General features: G+C 51.2%; 1 protein-coding gene across 1 annotated transcript in view; it reads left to right on the top strand.

Moving 5' to 3' along the window:
- Positions 1-2,987: 2,987 nt before the first annotated feature.
- UBE2G1 (ubiquitin conjugating enzyme E2 G1) overlaps positions 2,988-20,857 on the top strand; it is a 55,023-nt gene continuing 37,153 nt past the window's right edge. The window contains exon 1 of the mRNA XM_072621545.1: positions 2,988-3,597. Within this exon, the coding sequence (XP_072477646.1) occupies positions 2,988-3,597 (610 nt within the window). The remainder of the gene's footprint in view (positions 3,598-20,857) is intronic.

Raw genomic sequence — 20,857 nt, 5'->3', positions numbered from 1 at the left:
GGATACTTTTAGAAAAACATGGAGTTACATGAACTGGTGCAAAGTGAAGTGAACAGAACCAGGAGAACATTGTGCACAGGAACAATAATATTGTAGGATGATCAGCTTTGAAAGAGTTGGCTATTCTCAGCAATACAAATGAGCTAAGAAAATTCCAAAGGACTCATGAGGAAAACTCATCTACCTGTTGAGAAAGATCGGAGGGAGTTTGAATGCAAATCAAAGGCTAGGAAGCCTGCTGTCAGGTAACTTCTTACTTGTGAGAGGGGCTCCCTGCGGATGCCCATTTGTTGGGAGCTTCTTGTTCAGCCCCTCCTGTCAGCACTGAGGTCCTGGGATCCTGGGACCCAGTTCTGGGGGTATTTTCACTGCCATTGTTTCTGGGCTTGGTTGAAGGAGAGACCCATGGTTTTGACCTCAATTCTATACCTTCTCAAAATTCAGGATTCTCTTCCATGATTTGGATCCTAATGTCTGTATGCCTTAGGGTACCATTTTCTAGAGTTGTTGATTGGTTTAAAAAACTTTTATTCTCTGGGGTCGACCCCTGGCTGGGTATGGAGCTTGCCTGCACTGGGCTAGGCTGGTCTTTCAATGGCAGACAGTCTAGATGCCTCATGGGTGCACAGGAGGTCACTTGGCATGGTAGAACCTGCCTCAACATGTGCTCTACAGGCCTAGAGTCCAAAGGTGGTCCAGGAGGAGGCTTTGAGGACCATTGGACCTTGAGAGCCTGCACGTCCAGAGAGATGTTTCATCCACAAGATGCCCCACCCAGGAGAGAGCTGGAAAGCAGGCGCTGTCATTTCTTCATCCCCCCTCACTGCCCCTGACCAAATGCAGTGCCTGGGCATAGTAGGTGATCAATCAATTTGAAAGGCTGTGTTATTAACACATAGTAGGTGCCCAATCAATATTTGTGAAATTGAATTGGATCTAGGTTAAGTTCTACTCTCCCCACCCTTTCCAGACTCTCGAGAATGAAAGGCACTCGTCATCAACCAAGAAAGAAGCATTTTATTAAGTTCCTGCTGTATGCGCTGTGTGGAGGTGAACTGAGTTCAGAGGATATAAAGACATGAATGAGATTGTCCCTGCAGTCAGAGATCAGGGAGCTCACTTCTGTTGTTAGAAATACCACGTATGCATCTACATGAGCATAAGGTAAGGGTTTTTTTGGGGGGGTTACTAGAAGCTGGGGGAGCAGGCAGGTGGGCAAGGCCTCATATAGAAAGTGGTCTTTCAACTGAGCTTTGAAGCAAGCTGGAGATTAATGCATTCCTGACATAGAGGACCCTTCAAAGGCACAGAGACAGGGATGGAGGGCACAGGTAGGTAGAGCAGCGGAGCACAGTCCTACCTCCCCTCCATGGGTACCATAATGGGTTGGGGAAGGGGAGGGGTCTTTTCTAATGCTATATAGTTCATGAGCCCCCACCAGTGTGGTTCCCCTCTCCCCAAGGTTATCATCAAGGTTACTGATATTATTTAATCTGCCAGACTTGATTAGCTTGGAGAAAGGAGATCTCGCTAAGGTGGGACAGAAAAACCCAGTGCAAAGAACATGTATTTATTAAGATCTACTACGGGGCAGGCACTGCTGAGAACTGGGGATACACACAATGACTAAAGACAGCCCCTGCCCTCCAGGACTTACAGTCTAAAGGGGAGGAAGAGACGGCCCCAGAAAACGGGATAGGGGTGGCCATCACAGGGAGCTGAAGACCCCAGAGGCATGGCAGCAGAGCAGTTGGGTGAAAGCATCCCCCTCCCCCAAATCCGGGACATGAAACCTGCCAACATACCCCAGAGGCCAGGGTGGAGGGCTGTTGGGCAAAGGTGGGGAGAGTCCTGCTCTGCCTCTTGGGCAGAGCTTTCTGGGGCCTGAAGCTGGGCAGACTCCGCTGACCTTGGGTCTCTCACTTCAACTGCCCACTGGAGTTTGGGAATGGCATTGCCCATGCCCACCGGCTCCCTCCCACCTCCACCTCAGCTCCCACCTCGGTCCCTTCTGAAAAGCCCCTCTCTGGACCTTCTGCCTGCGTGGCTCGCCCTCCAGGAGGCCTGTCCTGTCCTCTCAGGGCTTCGCTGTCCAGCTTCTGACCCCGCTAGGATGCCCTCTGCAAAGTGCCGGACATCCCCAGTCTCGACGGACGTCCCCGGTCCCGCCGGACGTCCCCGGTTCCGCCGGACATCCCCGGTCCCGCCGGACATCCCCCGGTCCCGCCGGACATCCCCCAGTCCCGCCGGACGTCCCCGGTCCCGACGGACATCCCCTGGTCCCGCCGGACATCCCCGGTCCCGACGGACGTCCCCGGTCCCGCCGTCCTTTCTCCGGCCTCCACCTCCCCAGCCCGCTGGTCACTGTCCGGGGTCCTGGCCCCTGCCGGACTCTCCTCCTGCTCCTTGGCCGGATCTCCACACCCCCACTTGCCGGGCCCCCCAGGGTCCGTCCTGGACCCCGCGCCCCGGGGCACCACCCAGGAGCCCGCGACACCCCGCCCAACGCGGTGCCAAGGCCCGCGGCCCCCCTCTCCTCTGGCCCTGACCCCCCATCCAGCGAACCCCAGGGGCACCCCGGGGCCTGCCCTCCGCCTGATCCCCGCACGGAACCCCCACATCTGGACCCGGGCCCTGTCTGCGGCCCTGCACCCCGACTCGTCCTGCCGCTCCTCTGTCCCGTGGGCTCGCCCCCCGCCCCCGCCCCTCCCCCTCCCCCCACGTGCCCCCCCACCCCCACTCCCCTCCGGCTCTCCCGCGCTGCCCCACGTGCCCCGCCCGCAGCGCCCGCTTAGTGAACGCTCCTGCATGGGCCGCTTGACCGCTCCGTGTCCTCGCCCGTTGCGGGGCAGCCCTCGGTCCCGCCTCCCGCTTCGGGCCCCCATCACGGCCCCGGCCTCCCCTCTGGGCAGCGGTAGAGAGCTGGCCCGGGGCAGGCTGCACGGCTCCACGCGGCCTCCCGGCGGCGCTGCTCTGACCTTCCAGCCATGGAGGATCAGAGGAGCCGCCGCCCCGCAGACCTTCTCAAGAGGGCGGCGGCCGCGGCCCGGACGGCGCCTGCGCGCGGGGGAGGGGCCGCTCTGCGCGGCTCCGCCGAGCGGCCACGGCCGGAGCACAGTGCGCCTGCGCCGAGCGGCTTCAGTGCGCCTGCGCCGAGCGGCCCTGAGCGCAGTGAGCCTGTGGCGAGGGACGGGGAAGGAGCTACCGAGGCCGAGTGTGGGCCGGAGCCGGAGGCGAGGCGGAGCCGGGGGCCGGGGCCGGAGCCGGAGGCGGCGGCCAGGGAAGGGGAGGCGGCGGAGCAGGCCCCGGGCGAAGCGCAGCGCGAGGGAGGCGGAAGGCGAGCGGCCGCGAGGGCGACCCGGGCGAGGCCGGCGGCCTGCCAGCCTGTCGGACCGCCCCGGCCCCGGGCCCTCGGTCCCCGCCGCCGCCTCCGCCCGGGCCTCGGGCTCCCCGGGCCCGCCTCGGCCCGGCCCCGGCGGACGAGCCAAGGAGCGAGCGAGCGCCGGGCTCCCGCGGGCCCGCGGCCCGGCCCGGCCCGGCCCGGCCGGAGGATGACGGAGCTGCAGTCGGCGCTGCTCCTGCGGAGGCAGCTGGCAGGTGAGCGGGCCCGCGGCCTGGGTGCGGGGTGGGGGCAGTCCCCGGACAGCCCCGGCCCCGCCCCCGCCCCCCCCCCGGGGCCCTCCCGGGCTCGGCGCTCCGGCCGGAGCCCGGCGGCGGCGGGGGACGGGCCGGCGGCGGGGGGCGGGGGGGCGGGCATGCGCACTGGGCGCCCGGCGCGGCCCTCGGCGCAGGCGCAGGCGCGCTGGGCCCGGGAGGAGCCCGGCCGCTTCACAATGCGGCCCCACGTGCGGCCGGATTTAAAGAGAAAGGGCCCGAGGCCCCCTCCCCCCTCGCCCGCGGGCCGCGGGCGGCGCCCCTCCCCCCACGGTGGGGGCGGCCCTGGCGGGGGCGCGGCGCGCTGCGGGGCGCCCGTTTGTCCTCGGAGAGCGCCCCGGTTCGGGAAGGCCCGCGAAGACGCGGCCGCATGGCAGTGCCACTTTTTACCCAAAGGGCCTTTCCTGAATGCCTCTCGGTGCCAGGCAGACGGGAACCAGAAAAGGAAATCCCCCTCCGGGAGGGGGTGCCCCGACAGCCGGGTTGCCCCGGAGGATGTTAGCGGGTCAGGCACCGACCAGGCAGGAGCTTGAAGGAGGCTGGGCAGTCGTGGCAAGGAAGGGAGGGAGGTACTCGAGGCGTCGGGTACCGCCTGTGCAAAGATTCAGAGGCAGGAGATGGCCTTGGAGTGTGAGCAGGAGCGGAGCCCGAGGAGGCGGGCTGCCGAGTAGTAAAGGGTTGTAACGGGCCGGAGTGGAGCCAGTGACGTCACCACCCTGGAGGGCAGGCCGGACCAGGACCGGCTGTACCAGGACCGGCTGTGCCCTGGCGCACTTGGCCGCTGCAGGCTTTGTCCACACCTTCTCTGGCCCGGAGGTGGGGTGGGGGCGGGGACCAGACCCGAACGGGGCTTAGAGATTGTGGTAGATCCCCCGGAGGAGCAGGCAGAGATGCCCGTGTTTAAGTTCTCCTCCGGAATCCTTCATTTTTGCCAGGTCCTCCTCTCTGTAAATTGACTGTAACTGGCTCGGGGAGGACCCAGCGCCCAGGCAGGTGCTGGGGGCTCCCCGACTGTCATGCCATGGCACCTTGTGGTGTAAGCGCAGGAGGATGGCACGTCTGAGTGTGGGCCGTGGGGCAGCAGGGGCAGGGAGAGTGTGGGAAGACCCGTCTCCCTGCCTTCGAGTCCAGCCTCAGACGCATCCCAGCGGGGGGACCCTGGTTTGAAAGGGAGTGTCCTGGAGAAGGAAGTGGCAAAGGGCTCGAGGACCTCTGCCAGGAACCCCCAGAATGGGGTCACAAACAGAACCGCCTGTAAGAACACCGGACTTGCTCTCCAAGGTTAACGGGATCGCTGGGATTTTGTCTGGTCAGAGCACAAGTGGAGGGGAAGAAACAGTTCAGTACGGTAGCTTGCTCTCCAAAGCGACCCTTATTAACCCAACTCCACCAGCAAAGTGTCCACTTTCTGTTGGGAACTCACCTTAAAAATGATATTCTGAACCCCAACAAGTCTCCACAGCAAAGCAGACAGTAACTCACACTGCCCGCTGAGTTTAGTTTTTGGTGTCTCTCTGACACACAAAACTAGGCTCCAGAAGAAAAGTGCCAGTACCTTCCTTGAGTTAGCCAGTCAAAGGGGCATCACCTCTGACCCACGCGTTAGCCTTTGGGAAGTTTTTGTGAAACTTTAGAAATAGGAAGTCAATGTCTGTTGCCACCTTACAGGCTGTTGGTAGGAGCACAGAAAACCAGCCACCTGAGAGTTGCCTAGTGACGACCACTCTCCAGCTTGGGCTTGGGCTGGGGTATTTATTCTAGCCAGAGGGAGGCTAGGAGTTCCCAGGGCCCCTGTGCCCCCATGGAGCGAGCTCTGATTGGGTGGGGGTGCCACTTGAAGGCAGAGGCAGATTAATGAATTAAACGTGCAAGCTTAGTAGTGCAGAAAAGGCCTCAGAATACTCACTGTCTGAGTGTGAGGGGACCTTATTTTTGTCCCTTTGAAATGAGCTGCTGTCACCAACTTCAATAGGTAGTGCAGTATTTGGCCCCATCGTAGACACTTAAGGTACTGAAGCTGATAAACCGTCTATTAGCATGCTCTGGGAGCCGGAGGGGCATCTTCTGGCAATGAAAGTGTTTACAGATGATAAGAGTTTAAACTGTGGAATAAGGATGCAGCTTGGCCCTAGAGAAGAGGTCAGAATAGGGCTGAGGTGGGGGAAAAACCCAGTTGGTTGGCTTGGCTATACGGCTTTCTTTTTTAGTCTGCCTTTAGAAATCATTGCATTATCTTAAACCGTAAAGGGCCCTGGGAAAACTTGGCAACATCCAAATGGATCTGGTGCTTGCCCTGTTGCAGGCTCTGCAGTGCGAGCCTGTAAAGGTTTTTAAAGTCTCTAGACCTTAGAACGTGGAGGTTTTGTTTTCTGAAGTAGAGGGTGGTGTTTCTTCACTGTAAATAGTAGTGAAAACCCTATCTCAGCACTTTTCTGGGGTACAGTTTAATGTTGGGCGGATGAAAAGATTCTAAGGAAGAGCTCATTGATTTAGAGCAGGCCATCCAGCCTCCTGTTCGGCAGCACTGCCTGCCCTAGCTTTGCAGACTTCTTAAATTTGTTCCTGCGAGATGGGGGAAAGCAGAGAATCTGAAAGATTCAGAGAAACCTGGGAAGACTTGGGTGAGCAGGAGGGCCGAGCAAAGTGTGCAGAACCTGGCCAACAAGTTACATGAGCACCGAGGGACTTGTAAAGAAAGGCAGACACAAAAGACTTGAGACTTGGGCTGAGTCACAGTTCCCAAGACTCATCCGAGAGGTGGTGACCCAACCCAGGGAGCCATTGGGGGACTTGTTTGGCTTGACTCCTCTTGTTCTAAGATGGGGAGGGTAAACAAAGGAGCAGGAGGAAGCCCAGGGGAGGACACTCAGTGTTCAGTGGGAGGGACAGTTTGAAAAACCAGGGTGCTCACCACAAGCTCCTCTTTTCTTGTAGCATCCTCATTTTGGTCTTTGTCGATGCTTAAGTTAGTAATAAACCTTATTTTCAAAATAAGTCAATTTTGAAAGAACCCTGGCTGAGGAATCTGAGAGAGGCCCTAGCCTGAAAGCCAGCTTCTCCTGCTCACTGCCTGGGTGACCTTGGGCTGGTGTTGGCTCTCCCACACCAGGTGACCTGTCCGCTATCAGTGCATCCCGCATGCAGGGTGGCAGTACTTCTCTGTGGACTTAGCTCATCTTAGCTCTCCTTTCACTGGGATCATTGTTTTCCTCACCTCAGACAGCACACTCCTCTTCCAAGTGTCTGTGCAGGATTTTCATGAACAGGCCTCTATTAAGAGTCAGAGGGTGACCCAGGACTTACATGTCTGAGGAGAGGGGTGAGGTGGGTGAGAGGGTACCCAGCTTGGGTCAGTGACCACCAGGAAGATCCCTTAAAATTTGGGTGGGAAGGTGTTCTTTCTTTTTTCCTCACCCTGGAGATGTGAATGCTGTTCATGTTTGATTTTTCAGGACTACATCTGTGCTTAGGTCAAACCAGGAACGCAAAAGGGGGAACCCTTGTGAGGAACGAGCTTTGCTTCGAACACTGAGGCATTTCTGTCCCATTGGGTAGAGTCTCCCTTTTGCCCACGAGTCTTTGCAGGCCACCAGGCCTTCTCTTTTTCCTTGTCTCAAATTATTCACAGAGATCTCTGCCTGTGGGGGTGCTGTTCTCACCTCAGGCTTCATCCTGTCTCTCCTCCCTGCCTGCTGCCTGCCAGTGATGCCCCCATACCCCATTTCACAGAAGGTTGCCTTGGGCTCTCCCTGGGATCTTGCCATCAGTACTGGCCCCACCTTTGTGGTCCCTTGCTCACTTTAGCAGCCCCCTTCTGCTCCTTCTGTAGCGCTTGAAAGACTTCAGGAAATGCTGGCTAGCTGTTCATACAGGACCTCCTCACTGCCTGGCAGAAGGTGCTGTAGCTCCCCAATGAGGCTTGAGGTGCTGCCACCAGACCATGGTCCCGTGAGGTCACAGTCCTGGCTGGGCTTCCTTGGAACTCCCTTTGAAGCACTGCTCTATGCTCCACTCCACTCTTGTTTAAAAATTGACGGGGGCCCACCCAGTGTAACCAGAAGATGCTCCAGCCTGTCTGCTCCTCCTTTGCTATATATCCATTTACTCTTCTCCCCCACCAGGCTGCTTTGGTGTCTTAGTGGTGCACACAGTAGGCCCTCGGTAAATACCTGTTGGAGCATGAATGGATGACCAGTGTGTTGGGAGGTCACCTGTGTAGAATCTTATTTTCATTAGTTTAACAGGGTTTCAGTTTACTGAGTTGCTTCCCAGCTGATCAGATTACCGATCCTTGGAAGTATCAAGGTATGTATAGACATAAAGAGGGTTTTTTTTTCCAGTGGCCTGTACAGTCAAGCTCTCAATTACTTTGAAATCTATCCTTGTGCTCAGCTTAACCAAAAGATAATTTTAAAAAGAAATTGGGGTCGTTCTCATTTTGCATATAAAACTGGTGTGTTTTTGAAAAGCTAAAATACATTGTTGAGCCATTCATCCTGCATCTGCCAGAATGGGCTGGGAATGTCCAAGGTCAGCAGAGTTAGGAGCTAGACTTCTTAAAAATGATGATGTGGAAGGGATGGGGAAGAAAGGTGATTCTGTCTGTGTGTCGTTAAGTGGGATATGGTCCCTCAAGTCACAGCGGGGAGCATGGCTGTATTTTCCCTACCTGCCTGCCACCCATAGAATCTGGATGCCCACTTGGCCAAATTTCCCTTTCTGGACATTCACTTGGCCCTTTCTAGGGGTTGCTGTCAGTGGGCTGGTGGAGAAGCTTTGCTAAGAGGATGCGTTTCAGGGGGCTTGGTTTTGTGGGCAAAGGGGAAGAAAGTAAAATGGATGACTCTCAGAGAAGACATGGCCTTGCTTCAGGGCCTACACTGTAACCCTCAAGCAGCACGAAGGCACCCTCCAGGGCGTGCCTGGGAGCCAGCCTTGTCCTTCTCGTCCCCAGGGTTAGCGCCAGCTCCAGGTGCACTGTGTGCTCTGGCCTTGAGAGGAACCTCAGTCACATTCCCACCTCTGTAGCAGCAGAGTGGGACCCCCAGGACCGGGGGCAGTTTTGTATTGGTTGCTGTAACCAGAAAAAACATTGCCAAGTAGGCAGGGCTGCTACTTGGAGGCCAGAGCAGCTTGGCAGAACTAGCCAAGCTTTGCTAGCAGAGCCTTCAGGAACCTAGGGTCACCTTTGCAACATGAGGCAGGAAGCCTTTATTAAGCACCCACTGGATACCAGGCACTTTGTGCTGAGCTCTTTACAACTGTTACCTCATTTGATCCTCACAGCGACCCAGGGAGGTAAAACTGAGGAAACTGAGGCAGAGGAAAGCTAAGTGATTTGCCAGGGGTTCCACAACTAGCAAGTGTTTGAGGCTGGATTTGGACTTGAGGGCTCCAACTCCGGTAGGACATTTGGGGATGGCTTTCCTGATGGAGTTTACAGAACTGGTCCCCAAAACTGGCCTGGTGCTAGAACCATCTTGGGAGATCTCCACATGTCATCCCGGTTTTTTCCCTTTCTTCTTTTCTTTCTGTTGTATAAATGCAGGCATTCTGTCCACGGACCTCTTCTCTTTTCCTTGACAATCTCATCACCATGTTTTCACCTGTGGCCTCTGGGGAGGATTCTCAAAACTAGATCTCTTAAATATTTCCATTCAACAGCATTTATTAAACAGCTGCTCTGTGCTAGGGATACAAAGAAAACAGTCTTGTCCTCAAGAAAGAAGCTCATGTTGACCTGGGGGGAAGCACTTCATACCCACCATGTAATTTTAGGGGAGGGAGGCAGTATTTAGCTGATCCTTGAGGGGCCAGAGCGATGCCCAGGTGAGGAGGGAAAGGGGGCAGGACACTGTGCCTCCTCTGAGGAGGAGCGATCTGAGACCAGCTCAGCCAGATGAGGCAGAGTCCCAAATGGGCAACTGGTGCCAAAGGGAGGAGTTTCTGGAGGATGAATGGGAGAGGGGAGAAACAGGGCCCACCACAGGGTGGCAGCTGTGTGGGTTTGGTTTTATAAGGCTTTCTAAGTGGAGAAACTGAAAATCAGTCAGAAATGGCCCTCTGTGGTGACGCCTGGCACAGGTTCTGATGGAAATGGGAAAGGTGAGGAAGGAAAAGGGTCTGGATATGATTGAGTTCCAGGTACTTAGGGAGCATGTGGGTGTAGCCAGATGTCTGATGGAAGGTCATTATTGGAAACTTGGAGCTTCTAGGAGGGATGAGGCCTCCAGAGTCATATGAGTAGATATGACTGAACCATGGTTTAGACTGATGAGATCCCGGAGGGAAAGGTCAGGATAGAGCCCTGGGATAAGCCTACGTAGAGGAAGGGGTAAACTGACAAGCTGGGTCACAAAGGTCTAGAGATGTCCAGAAGGGAGGCCTGACCAGTTAGTTAAGAGGCTACTGATTATGAGGGGCAGAGACTGAGGGAGGAGACAGTGTATCTGGGGGGAGGGCACAAATTGAAAGCACTCGAGGGGTGAGTGGGAGAAAGTTGAGGTAGCCAAGATGGATAGTTTTTCCTGGGTTTTTTTGTCTCTGAAAGAGTAGAGAAATAGAGAATGCTTAAGGACATGGTGGGGGTCAAAGGAAATTTATTAGGAGGGTTGGTTTTGTTTTTTAAAGGAGGGGAGAGATGTGGGTGTGTTTGTAGGTGCAGGGAAGGAACTGAAGGGTGAATGAACCCAAACCAGAGGTGATGGAAGAGGCAGGACCGGGGCAGGAAGTGGGATCCCCCTCCTCTTCCATTCCCTCTGTCTGCTTAGCCGTTGTCTTCATTTCGCTACTTGAAGACACACACTCTGCCTTTCCCATACAGAACTCATTCCAGCTGATTCTTCTCTGCATCTAGCATACTCGCTCTTGCACATGTGCACACGTACACACACACCCTTGGTATCCTCCTCTCCTTCCCAGAAAGATGCCCCTTTTCCTGGGCATCCAGAACTGATAACCTCCAGGTCAGTAGTAGTAAAGTGTCCCAGCCTCCTGGGGATGTCCTGGAGGCTTACAGGGAATTTAGGGTTGAGACTTTGAAATTCTTACTCTGTTGTCCAGGGGACCATGGGAAGTCACCAAATTTCTTGGAGCCCCAATTGCTTCATCTATAAAACTGGGAAGTTCAATTAAATGATCGATAAAGCCCTTGGGACCATGTCCACCTCCTGGGGCAGTCTTTTCTACTTTGGGTTCACTTAACTGCTCTTGGTGGTGCAGTGGATAGAGCTCCAGGCCTAGAGTTGGAAGACTCATCTACCAGAGTTCAAATCCAGCCTGAGATACTTCCTAGCTGTGTGACCCTGGACAAGTCATTTCACCCTGTTTTTGCCTCAGTTTTCTCATCTGTAAAATGAGCTGGAGAAGGAAAGGGCAAACCAGTCCAGTGTCTGCTAAGAAAATCCCAAATGGCATCACAAACTAAAAAACAAAACTGTTGTTTGGAAGCTTTTCCTTACATTGAGCCAAATCTGTCACACCTTCCCTTTGATCTCATTGTTCCCTTCCCATGTTTGTTCTTCACACTGCTCACCTCTCATCCCCCTCCACTTTGTTCTGCTTGGGGGCTGGCAGGTGACGTCTCCAGCCACCTGCCATGCTGAAGGAGCTCATCTTCTCAGCCTGATGCAGGTAAGTTTAGGATCCTGCGTCTCTGGAGAGTCAGTGTCTAAGAAACTGGAGTTCGTCCCACTCATGGTAGAGAAGTTCAGGCCCACAGAGGTCCCTTGAAGGGGTCAAGGGGTGGAGTTCTGCCTTGGTGAAGGGGCCTGGCCATGCCTCCCTCCCTACTTCAGTCTCTGGGTGCCTGGAGTCTCTGTCATGTGAATGGCTTGTGTCTGCCATGTCCTCTGTGGAGTGACCACCAGGCCGGGCTCTGGTCTCCAAAGTGTTGCTGAGGTTCAGATTGAATTCACTTGCCTATTCCCTCCTCCTCCCCCAAATCCAGGTGTTGTTAGGGAGCATTGGTACTAATGAACCACTTGTAGGATTCTGTTCTCTTCCCACCCTACTACCCTTGTTCTGTCCCTCACTATCTGGCTCCTGGCTCAATGTGGTCTTCTCAGCAGTCAGCAGGCAGATATGAAGCCTTTACCGGGAGCTTGGCCCTGCCCGCCAGGAGCTCCCGGTCTAATGGAAAGACTTGTATAGCTCTGACTCCTCTCCACCCAGAGAGGGGGCTTTTGATGCCTGTGGGGATGGGGAAGCGGCCACAGGGGAGGAGACCTTGATTAAGGTATAATTTTTAAATCTTGTTTATTTTTCGTGTTCTCTGTTTTGTTTTGCAATATGGCTAATACAGATGCATGATTTTGTGTGCACAATAGATATATTGCTTGTCTCCTCAATGGGTGGGGGAGGGAAGGAGAGAATGTGGAACTCAGATTTACAAAAAAAGAAAATATTAAAAATAAAAAACAAATTTAAAAACAGTTACTAAAAGAAGGGGGGGGGGGGAAGGAGACTGATTTCAGGCCTGAGTTCAGGAGATGGAATATGTTGTGTCTGAGGAAGATGTCAGTAGGCTGGTGTTGATGGGCCAAAAAGAGGAATGTAAAAAAACCTGGAAAAGTAGGAAGGAGCGGGATTTAGAGAGCTTGGAATATGAAGTGAGACTGGAGCTGGGCCGGTGGAGAGGTGAGGAGATGTCCCCATGTGATAGATCACGGAGGAGAAAGGCTTTGGGCAGCGCTGTGGGTAGGGACAAGGACGAGGAGGAGGGTTAGTAAGGGGTCCTAGGAGAACCAGGAGAGTCAGAGCACAGTTAGGACCAGGCCTTCGATGGCCAGGGAGCCAGAAAAGCACATCCTGCGCCTTAGGGAGACCAGTTCCAGCTAACTGGGGAGTTTGGAAGCCAGAGCGCTCCTCTCTGGAGGGCGACCCAGCTGCCTTTCCTGTGCTACTTGTTGCTTATAGGCAGTTTTCCCAGGGCACAATTCCGGTGGGGTTGCTTTCCTTCTTCAGTCCTCAGTGGATCACTGTTACCCACAGAATGATATCCAAGCTGGCACTCAGGCCAGTCTTGCATAATGTTCAGATTTATGTCCCCCTCCTATCAGCTTACCTCGATTTCTACCTTGTTCAGCCTACAGGGCTCATATGCATCCCCTCCACCCCTGTTTCTTCTGAGCCTGCTGGATCCTGAGAGCCAGCTGCCAGGAAGTTTTTCTAAGGATCTCCTGGGAGAACTTGGGAAGAAGGCAGCAGTGAAGGAAGAAAAAGAGTGATCATGGGAAGGTGGGAGCTGATGAGGGGTTAGTGAGGATTAGGGGAGGGGAAGCTGGGGCAGTGTATGTGACAGTCCAAGGTAGAATGGAGCCCCGTGGTGGGAGGCCAAAAGGCCAGGCTCAGGGCTCTATCCCTGTTTGCCCATATATATGCACTGAATGAATTCACTTTACAGGGAGAGCATCTTTCTATGAGACTGGATAGAATTTGCTGACAGTTTTATCTCTCAGAAGACTGGGGAAATGGGCAGGGAAAAGGCTCCCCACACTAACTGCCCAAAAGGAAATGGAACCAGAATCCACAGCACAAAGTAAGCCTGTGCTGCCTCAGAGCTTGTAATGACCAATGACCTCAGACAGGAAGGGAAATGGTGGGATGGATGGGAGGGCATCTTTGTGTCAGATTTTCTGAGATCAGTTTGGTGTTGAAGTTGTCAAAGACAGTGGAAAGGGTAGTCAAGGCTGGAAGCTGTTCCTTCCTTGGTGAGTGGTCTTAACCATATGAAAGAATATTTCACGTCATTGCTAGTAAGATAAATGTTACCTCAGAAGGAATGGGGGGCACTCTAAGGCATCGGAATCAGGACAGCTGTTTGGAAACTGTGCAAATAAAGTGATACCTGCGCTTTAGTTCTTACCTGAGGAGATCACTGATAAAAAGAAAGCCTCCCCGTACACCAGAGACAAAGAACTGGAAAAAGAGGCCATAATGTCCATGGGAAGTAGCTGAACACACACACGCTCCATGAAAGTAGTGGGAGGTGACTGAGCCATAAAAAATGGCCTCTGGGATGAACGCAAGGAAGCCAGGGAAGATTTCATGAACTGCTGTAGGAGACCAGCCACACGAGGGTTAGACCGAAGGGCACAGGGTCACAGCACGAATTCAAGTCTGCAGGGGGTGGGGCGCCTGGGCTGTGGGTTCTTCGCCTCTCACAGCACCAGTAACGCGCACTATCGGGTACTCGTTTGTCTAAATGTAAGTGTTAGGAGCTTTTCCTGATCTCTCGCAGAAGGTAATCTGAAGACAAAATAAGGCCAAGAATCAGGTACAAGAAGGGGGCGCCATAAAAGCTACAGGAGCTGGTCAAGGGGAGTTTCTTCCTCTGGTGTTGAGTGATTTCATAGAATCTTAGATTTAGCTAAAAGGTTTCAGGGACTTCATTGTACAGATGGAGAGCCAGAGATTCTGAGAGGTTCAGGGATTTGTGCAAGGTCACACTGTAGACAGTGACGTGGAAATGTGGGATTTGAACCCAGGACAGTGCTTTGAGAGTGACCTTTTCTGTCATGATAAATTTTGAGCTGTCCAACTCTAGGGGTGCTCCCTAGAGACAGCCAGCATGGAGCATTTGTAAATAGAAGTATCAGGTTGGCTCCATAGCTTGTGTTTTGTTTTTCTGGTGCTGAAGACTATGCTTTGTTCTCCATTCTTTTCCAACAGCCTGTTCCCCCTTGTTGCCATTGTCGAGGTTAGATGGGCCATTAGTCTGAGCCACTGCATTGGCTAGCTTCTTGGGCGTGAAGTTTGTGGTGTCTGAACAGGGATGGTCAGGTCTTGTGAGATACAGAGTAGGAAACTGGGCTTTCTGAAATGAAAGAAATTGCAAAACTGCTGGGCTCCTGTGATCATGAGGAGCTCACCTGCTTGTCCTGTCAGGAACTAGATTCCCCTTTTTGTTATCCCAGTGTCTTAAGGAACAAATGATGTGCTGAGAAGCCTGAGGGAGCTTGAAGAGCCAATGATGGGAACAGTTCCTCAAATGACTGTCTGATTGGGGGTGCTCAGTGTGCCACCAGCCTCTGGGTGTCTGTCCTGGGTCCTTGATCATCCTTGAACTTCCATTGAAAAGGCTTCTCGAAATGGAAAGCTGCTTTCCTCTGGGGTGGGAGGTAGATGCCCATGATGAAGGAAAACAGAAATCTGCTGCTTCTCAGGTTCTTTGAGGGATGAAGATTTCATTTTTTTTAAAATTTAATTAATTCATTTGTTTTCAGTTTTCAACAATCACTTCCATAAGTCTTTTTCTCCCCTTCCCTCCCCACAACAGCTTGCAATCTTATATGGCTTCTACACATACATTCTTATTAAGCATGTTTTCACATCAGTCAAGTCGCATAGAAGAATTAAAACGAATGGGAGAAACCATGAGAAAAACCAAAACAAAGCATAAAATGAGAAGTCTGAGAGTCTGCTTCATTCTGCAAGATTTCATTTCTCTTGGCAGTTGGAAAACACCAATTCCTTTTACAATCCACGTGGTCCAGCCTGGAGGGACACCTCTTCATTTCTCACCTTGTGGTCTCCATGTTGCGGGGAATGGTGTGGTACAGGGCTAGGAGCCGAGGTGGATTTCTTAATATGGAATGTTTCTGTGGGGTGTGCTCCTTCACCTTCTCAAGTTCTGGCCCCTTGAATCAGGGCTATTTTTACTTGTGTGACTGTCTCTGATAACCAACAACTTCTCTTGTAACATGAGAATTATGTAATAGGGAGCCAGGAGGAGGGAGCTGTCAAACGTGTGCTGGGTGAGTGGCTTTCACCAGTGAAATTGGACCATAGAGCACTGTTGAACCTGGTATTCAATCTTTCAGACAGAAGTTGTACTGATACCAGTAATCTGGATAAGTAATTGCTAATGAATTCTTCTGAAGGCTTTGTGGAACACTAGTGGATGGTGTGTGTGTGTGTGTGTGTGTGTGTATCTTTCGTTTTTCCATCATGGCCCTTTCCCAGCATGCCCTTCTGCCTCTTCCAGCGGTCCATTTAACATATAATTTTAAAAGGGAGCGAAAAATGGCTCCTTGAAGTCGGCCTCCATAGTCCCTCAGCCCTGTCGAGAAGGACAGCAAAGATGTGATCATTTGTCGTCTGGGGCCAAGCTTCGGTGTGATCATCTCAGAGCATTCACTCTGGCCTTGGCTGATGGCATCCTAAGGTGACTCCCCTAAGTCTTCCTTTGTTTCTGTTTTCTCATTTCTCAGAATACAGAGACTCTGTCAACTTCACGTATCACAGTTCATTTAGCCATTCTCCAGTTGGTGGGTTTTGTGTTTGTTTGGAGTTCTTTTTTACCCCTTCAAAGTACTGCCCTAAATATTGGGGTGTATATGGGCCTTTCCATTTGTCATGGACCTAAGAAAAAGTGAGAATACAGAGTTTCCGAAGGGGAGTGTCAGATTTATTTTACTGTAGGAGAGGGTAATGTCATGTGCATGCACATTTCAGAAGTGTTCTTATTAGCTTTTTCAGATAATTGAAGGTATTCAAGTGATAATGAATTTTCAAAAACATGATAGAAAATTGGTTGTAATTGTCACTTTTCTGGGCACTACCTTTGAGATAGTATCCCAGAAAATATAATGACCTTTCATTTTCTTCAACAAATGCAATAAAACTGCAATAAAAGTTTTGGTTGGTTCTTTCTGACCTTTCTGCATAGTCTGATATTGTGAAAGGTGATGGAGTCCTGTCCTAAGATTCTCTAGTTCTGTGACTTAGTGTGACTTAGAGCATTTTTAAATTGTGGCTAGGGACTCAAGAGACTTCACTGTAAAAACATAGAGAGTTAGAATGAGTAATGGGCTGGCCTACGTGGCCCTTGAAGCCCCTCTCCCCCCTAGGATTTCTGTGGAAAGCAGAGGGACAATCTTGACCAGTGTAGTGCCATTGGGAGGATAGAGGAATTGGCTTTGCAGGTAGAATGGGAGCACGGCCAGTGAACAGGGAGTAAACAGGTCCAGGGGCCCTGGAGTTTGCTCTTCTCCCAGGGCCCATGTCCCAAGGGTGATGGAGAACCTGGCAGGATTGGTCCCAAAGGGAAACTGCATAGGTAAGGCCACTGCCATGCTCTTGCTGGTGTTGGCTCTGCTGGAGACTATGTAGACATAGGGCAGGCTTAGGCTTGGCCGGGCTGGACAGAGCACCCCAATGAGGATAGGAGCATGTGGGCCATGCACCCGTTTCCTCTGCCTGGTAAGAGGCTGTGGCAAGGAGCTGCAAGGGCTTCCAGAGTTACTCCACCATCTTGAAAATGAGGCTTATCATAGCCCCTTTCTCCCACATGAGCACACCCTAGAACAGTCTATGAATATAGACTATTTGGAGGAGGGGGCTTGAGATAGGGAGACTAGTGGTGCACAAGGGAGGTAAGGAGAGCCTGGAACATGGGTGAGATGTCTGTATAAAGGTTTGTAGGGTGTTCTTGCTGCTCTTGTAAAGGTAGATAGGAACAAGATTTGACTGCTGAGAAGTGGGGAGGCAGGCTTGGGGCTAAGGCCGCCTCTGAAACTGTGGGCAGCTGTTAGCGCTATCCTTTCCAGTCGTGATTTCTCATAGTGTGCTTGTGAGCCTTGGCCCAGTGGAATTCATTATTTGTTTGAGAAAAAAGAATTCTAATAGCTTGTGTCTCTGCTCTGTGCCACCTGTCCCAGGACCTTTCTGGGCCTCCGTTTTCCTTACTTGTAAGATGAGCAGATTAAGCCAAATGGCCACTTGAGGGCCCTCCCTCCCTTCCAACTTTTTACCTGAGAACTGCTGGGCATTCCAGAGTTTTTCACAACACCAAGTCAGGTTTGATACACAGAGAGAGAGACCAGAGGAAATGTCTCTGAAAGCAAAGACATGAATTTTTCCTGAGTTTTGGCACTCTTTTCATTTCTGGAGCATTCCAAGTGAAGAAGATCCTTATTTTTCCACTTCATACTAAGAAATAGAGGGGTAGACCAGTGGAATAGGTTAGGTACTCAAGACACAATAGTCAGTGAATATAGTAGTCTGCTGTTTAATAAACCCAGGGACCCAAGCTTGTGGGATTAGAATTCACTGTTTGACAGAAATTGCTGGGAAAACTGGATAAGTGTGGCAGAAACTGGGCATAGACCAATACCCGACACTGTATACAAGAATAAAGTCCAAATGGGTACATGATCTATAAAAGCTGATACTATAAACAAATGAGGGGAACAAAGGATAGTGTATTTGTCAGATTTATGGAGAATGGAGATAGAGAACATTATGAAGTCCAAAATGGATAAATTTGATTACGTTAAATTGAAAAGTTTTTGCACAAACAAACCCAATGCAACCAAGATCAGAAGAGAAGCAGAAAACTGGGAAAGAATTTTTATAACTAGTATCTGTGATAAAGGTCTCATTTCCAAAATATATAGAGAACTGAGTCAAATTTACAAGAGTACAAGTCATTCCCCAGTTGATAAATGGTCAAAGGATATGAACAGGCAGTTTTCTGAGGAAGAAATTAAAGATATCTATAATCACATGAAAAAATGCTCTAAATCACTATTGATTAGAGACATGCAAATCAAAATAACTCTGAGGTACCACATCACACCTATCAGATTGGCAAACATGACAAAACAGGAAGATGATAAATGTTGGAGAAATGTGGGAGAGTTGAAACACTAACGCATTGTTGGTGGAGCTGTGAGCTGATCCAACCATTCTGGAGAGCAATTTGGAACTACGCCCAAAGGGCTACAAAAATGTGCATAGCCTTTGACACAGCAATATTGCTTCTAAAGGACTATATCCCAAAGAGATCATAAAAATGGGAATGTGTCCCACATGTACAAAAATGTTTACAGCAGCTTTTTTTGTGGTGGCCAAAAACTGGAAATGGAGAGGATACCTATCCATTGGGGAATGGCTGAACAAGTTATGGTACTCAAATGTAGTGGAATGCTATTGTGCTGTAAGAAATGATGAACAGAAAGACTTCAGAGAGGCCTGGAAAGAGTTATATGATCTGATGCTGAGTGAAAGGAGCAGAACCAGGAGAACTTTGTGCACAGCAACGACCACAACGTGTGAGGACTGTTTCTGATAGACTAAGCCCTTCACAGCAATGCAAGGACCTAAACCATTTCCAAGGACTCATGATGCAAAATGCCATCCACATCCAGAGAAAGAACCATGGAATTCGAACGCAGAATGAAGCAGGCTATTACTGTTGTCTCTTGTTATGTTTTGGTTTTTCCCATTCGCCCTAATTCTTCTCTGCCCCATGACTAATGTGAAGATGTGTTTAATAAAAATGTATGTGTAGAACCCATGTAAGACTGCACGCCGTCTCAGGGAGGGACTTAAGGAAGTGATTGTTGGAAACAAAACAAATTAACTTTTAAAAAATCAATCAATTAATTTAATTAATTAATTTTTTAAAAAAAATCTTGATTTTTGTTTTCCGTGTGAGTCCTCCACTCTATTCCCCCTCCCAACGTCTCCACATCATACAAGTGAACATTCAGGATTAGGGTTAGGAAGGACAGCTTGGATGATGCCCCTCCTCACTCTGGGTTCCTGTGCCATCGAGGCCCTGTCACCTCTGCCTTGGAGAACCTCCAGCTTGAAGACCAGTTTGTTCATGGAGGAGGCCTTTGCCTTCTTCCTCTTGAAGTAGCACTGAATTGGATTTCCTTCATATCTGGACACGTCAGATCCTGGAAGGGGAGCTCCCTGTCACCCTGAATACCTTTGGGAGGTCTCCGTCTCCATGGTCCTGTCCTTATGCTTGGTCATCACCACTGCAGGCATGTGATGGAGGAATGACTAGTGAAGTGGTGGTGCATCCAAAGGCAGCCATGGAGACTTTCCTCAGTGCTTTGGGCTAATTAATGCCATTTTGGTAGAGGGAGCCACGTAGAAGAGAACCTGGGAATGGGGCTTGGCTGGCTCTGCTGGCCTGGCTTTGGGGAAGGCAGCAGGTATGGCCTTGCAGTCGGCCCATGCCGTCTCCCCACGCTGTCTCCCCAAGCTAACAGAGGCTTTTCCCTGCTTTGTATCTCTTCACCTGCCGGCCTCATTTTACACTGGTGCTCCAAGCTCTGGCCTATAGTCACTATGGAATTGGTAACAGAGGCGAGATTGAGAGCTGGCTCTCCCCAACCCCAAGGCCAGCTCCTGCTCTCTCTACTTCCATGCTTCTCTCTCAACTCAACCAAAACAAACTGTCCTTTCTTAATTATTGATGAGACTACAGCCACCTCAGCACCTTGACGGATTGTTGTCCTGGACAGATTCTGTTTTCAACATGAAGGGCAGATGCTCCCTTTGGAGAAGCCTCCATGGGGAACCCTTGCTGGGGCTGGGTTTCAGTTTGCTGTTTTTCCCTTTTGGCTTGGCTGCTTGTGTTTTCCAGAGTTTCCCCTGGAGCTCTGGTCTCTTGAGTTGAAAGTTGTTGCAGCTGGGAGAGCAACTGCTTGTATTTCTCTGGAAAAAAAATCTGCTTATGGAAGAAAGTAGTAACATCTGAGTGTCTCTTCTCCTTTTTGGTTGGTGATTTTTGCTTTATCATCTCTGATAAGAAAGGATGATTTGTTTGTTTCCTCCAATGGCTTTTCGTAATAGTAAATTTCTGCCATTTAGAAATCACTGTATCATTGGATTCCACAGTGCCTCAATAGCTCTGTATCACCCCCCACATCCCAGAGGAATCCTGCTGACGCACCTGGCCCCAGAGATACCTGAGCAGGAACCCCACTCACGGTGAGGAAGGTCTTGGTATCAGGCCAGAGTCTGCCAGAGCCTAGTCTGTCCTTTGGGGCCAGATCATTCCAATAGAACTTCACCTAATTGAGCACACAGCTTTGTCTTCTTACCTCTCTCAGGTAATCAAAGGATTTTTTTTTTTTGCCAGGAAGCCGCTGTCCTTGGTGGATTATCCAGCTGTTGTCTTTAATAACAGTGATAATACTTGGTCTGTGGGTAGTGCTTTGAGGCTTCCGAAGTGCCTTACCTCACTGATTCTCACAGCTACCTTGTTATTAGCCCCATTTTACAGAGGAAGGGACTAGATTAAGTGACTTGCCCTGGTCACACAGCTATTCACTGTCTAGGGCTGGATTTGAATTTGAGTCTTTCTGACTCTAGGTCCACTGAGCCACCCAGCTGCCTCTTTTCAGCCTTGATGCTGGGTATATAGAAAGCCCTTACAACAGGTCAGTTGAGTTATATC

Source organism: Notamacropus eugenii, chromosome 6 (assembly GCF_028372415.1).
Source record: "Notamacropus eugenii isolate mMacEug1 chromosome 6, mMacEug1.pri_v2, whole genome shotgun sequence".
Classification (NCBI taxonomy): domain Eukaryota; kingdom Metazoa; phylum Chordata; class Mammalia; order Diprotodontia; family Macropodidae; genus Notamacropus; species Notamacropus eugenii.
This window is presented reverse-complemented; position numbering and strand designations above follow the sequence as displayed.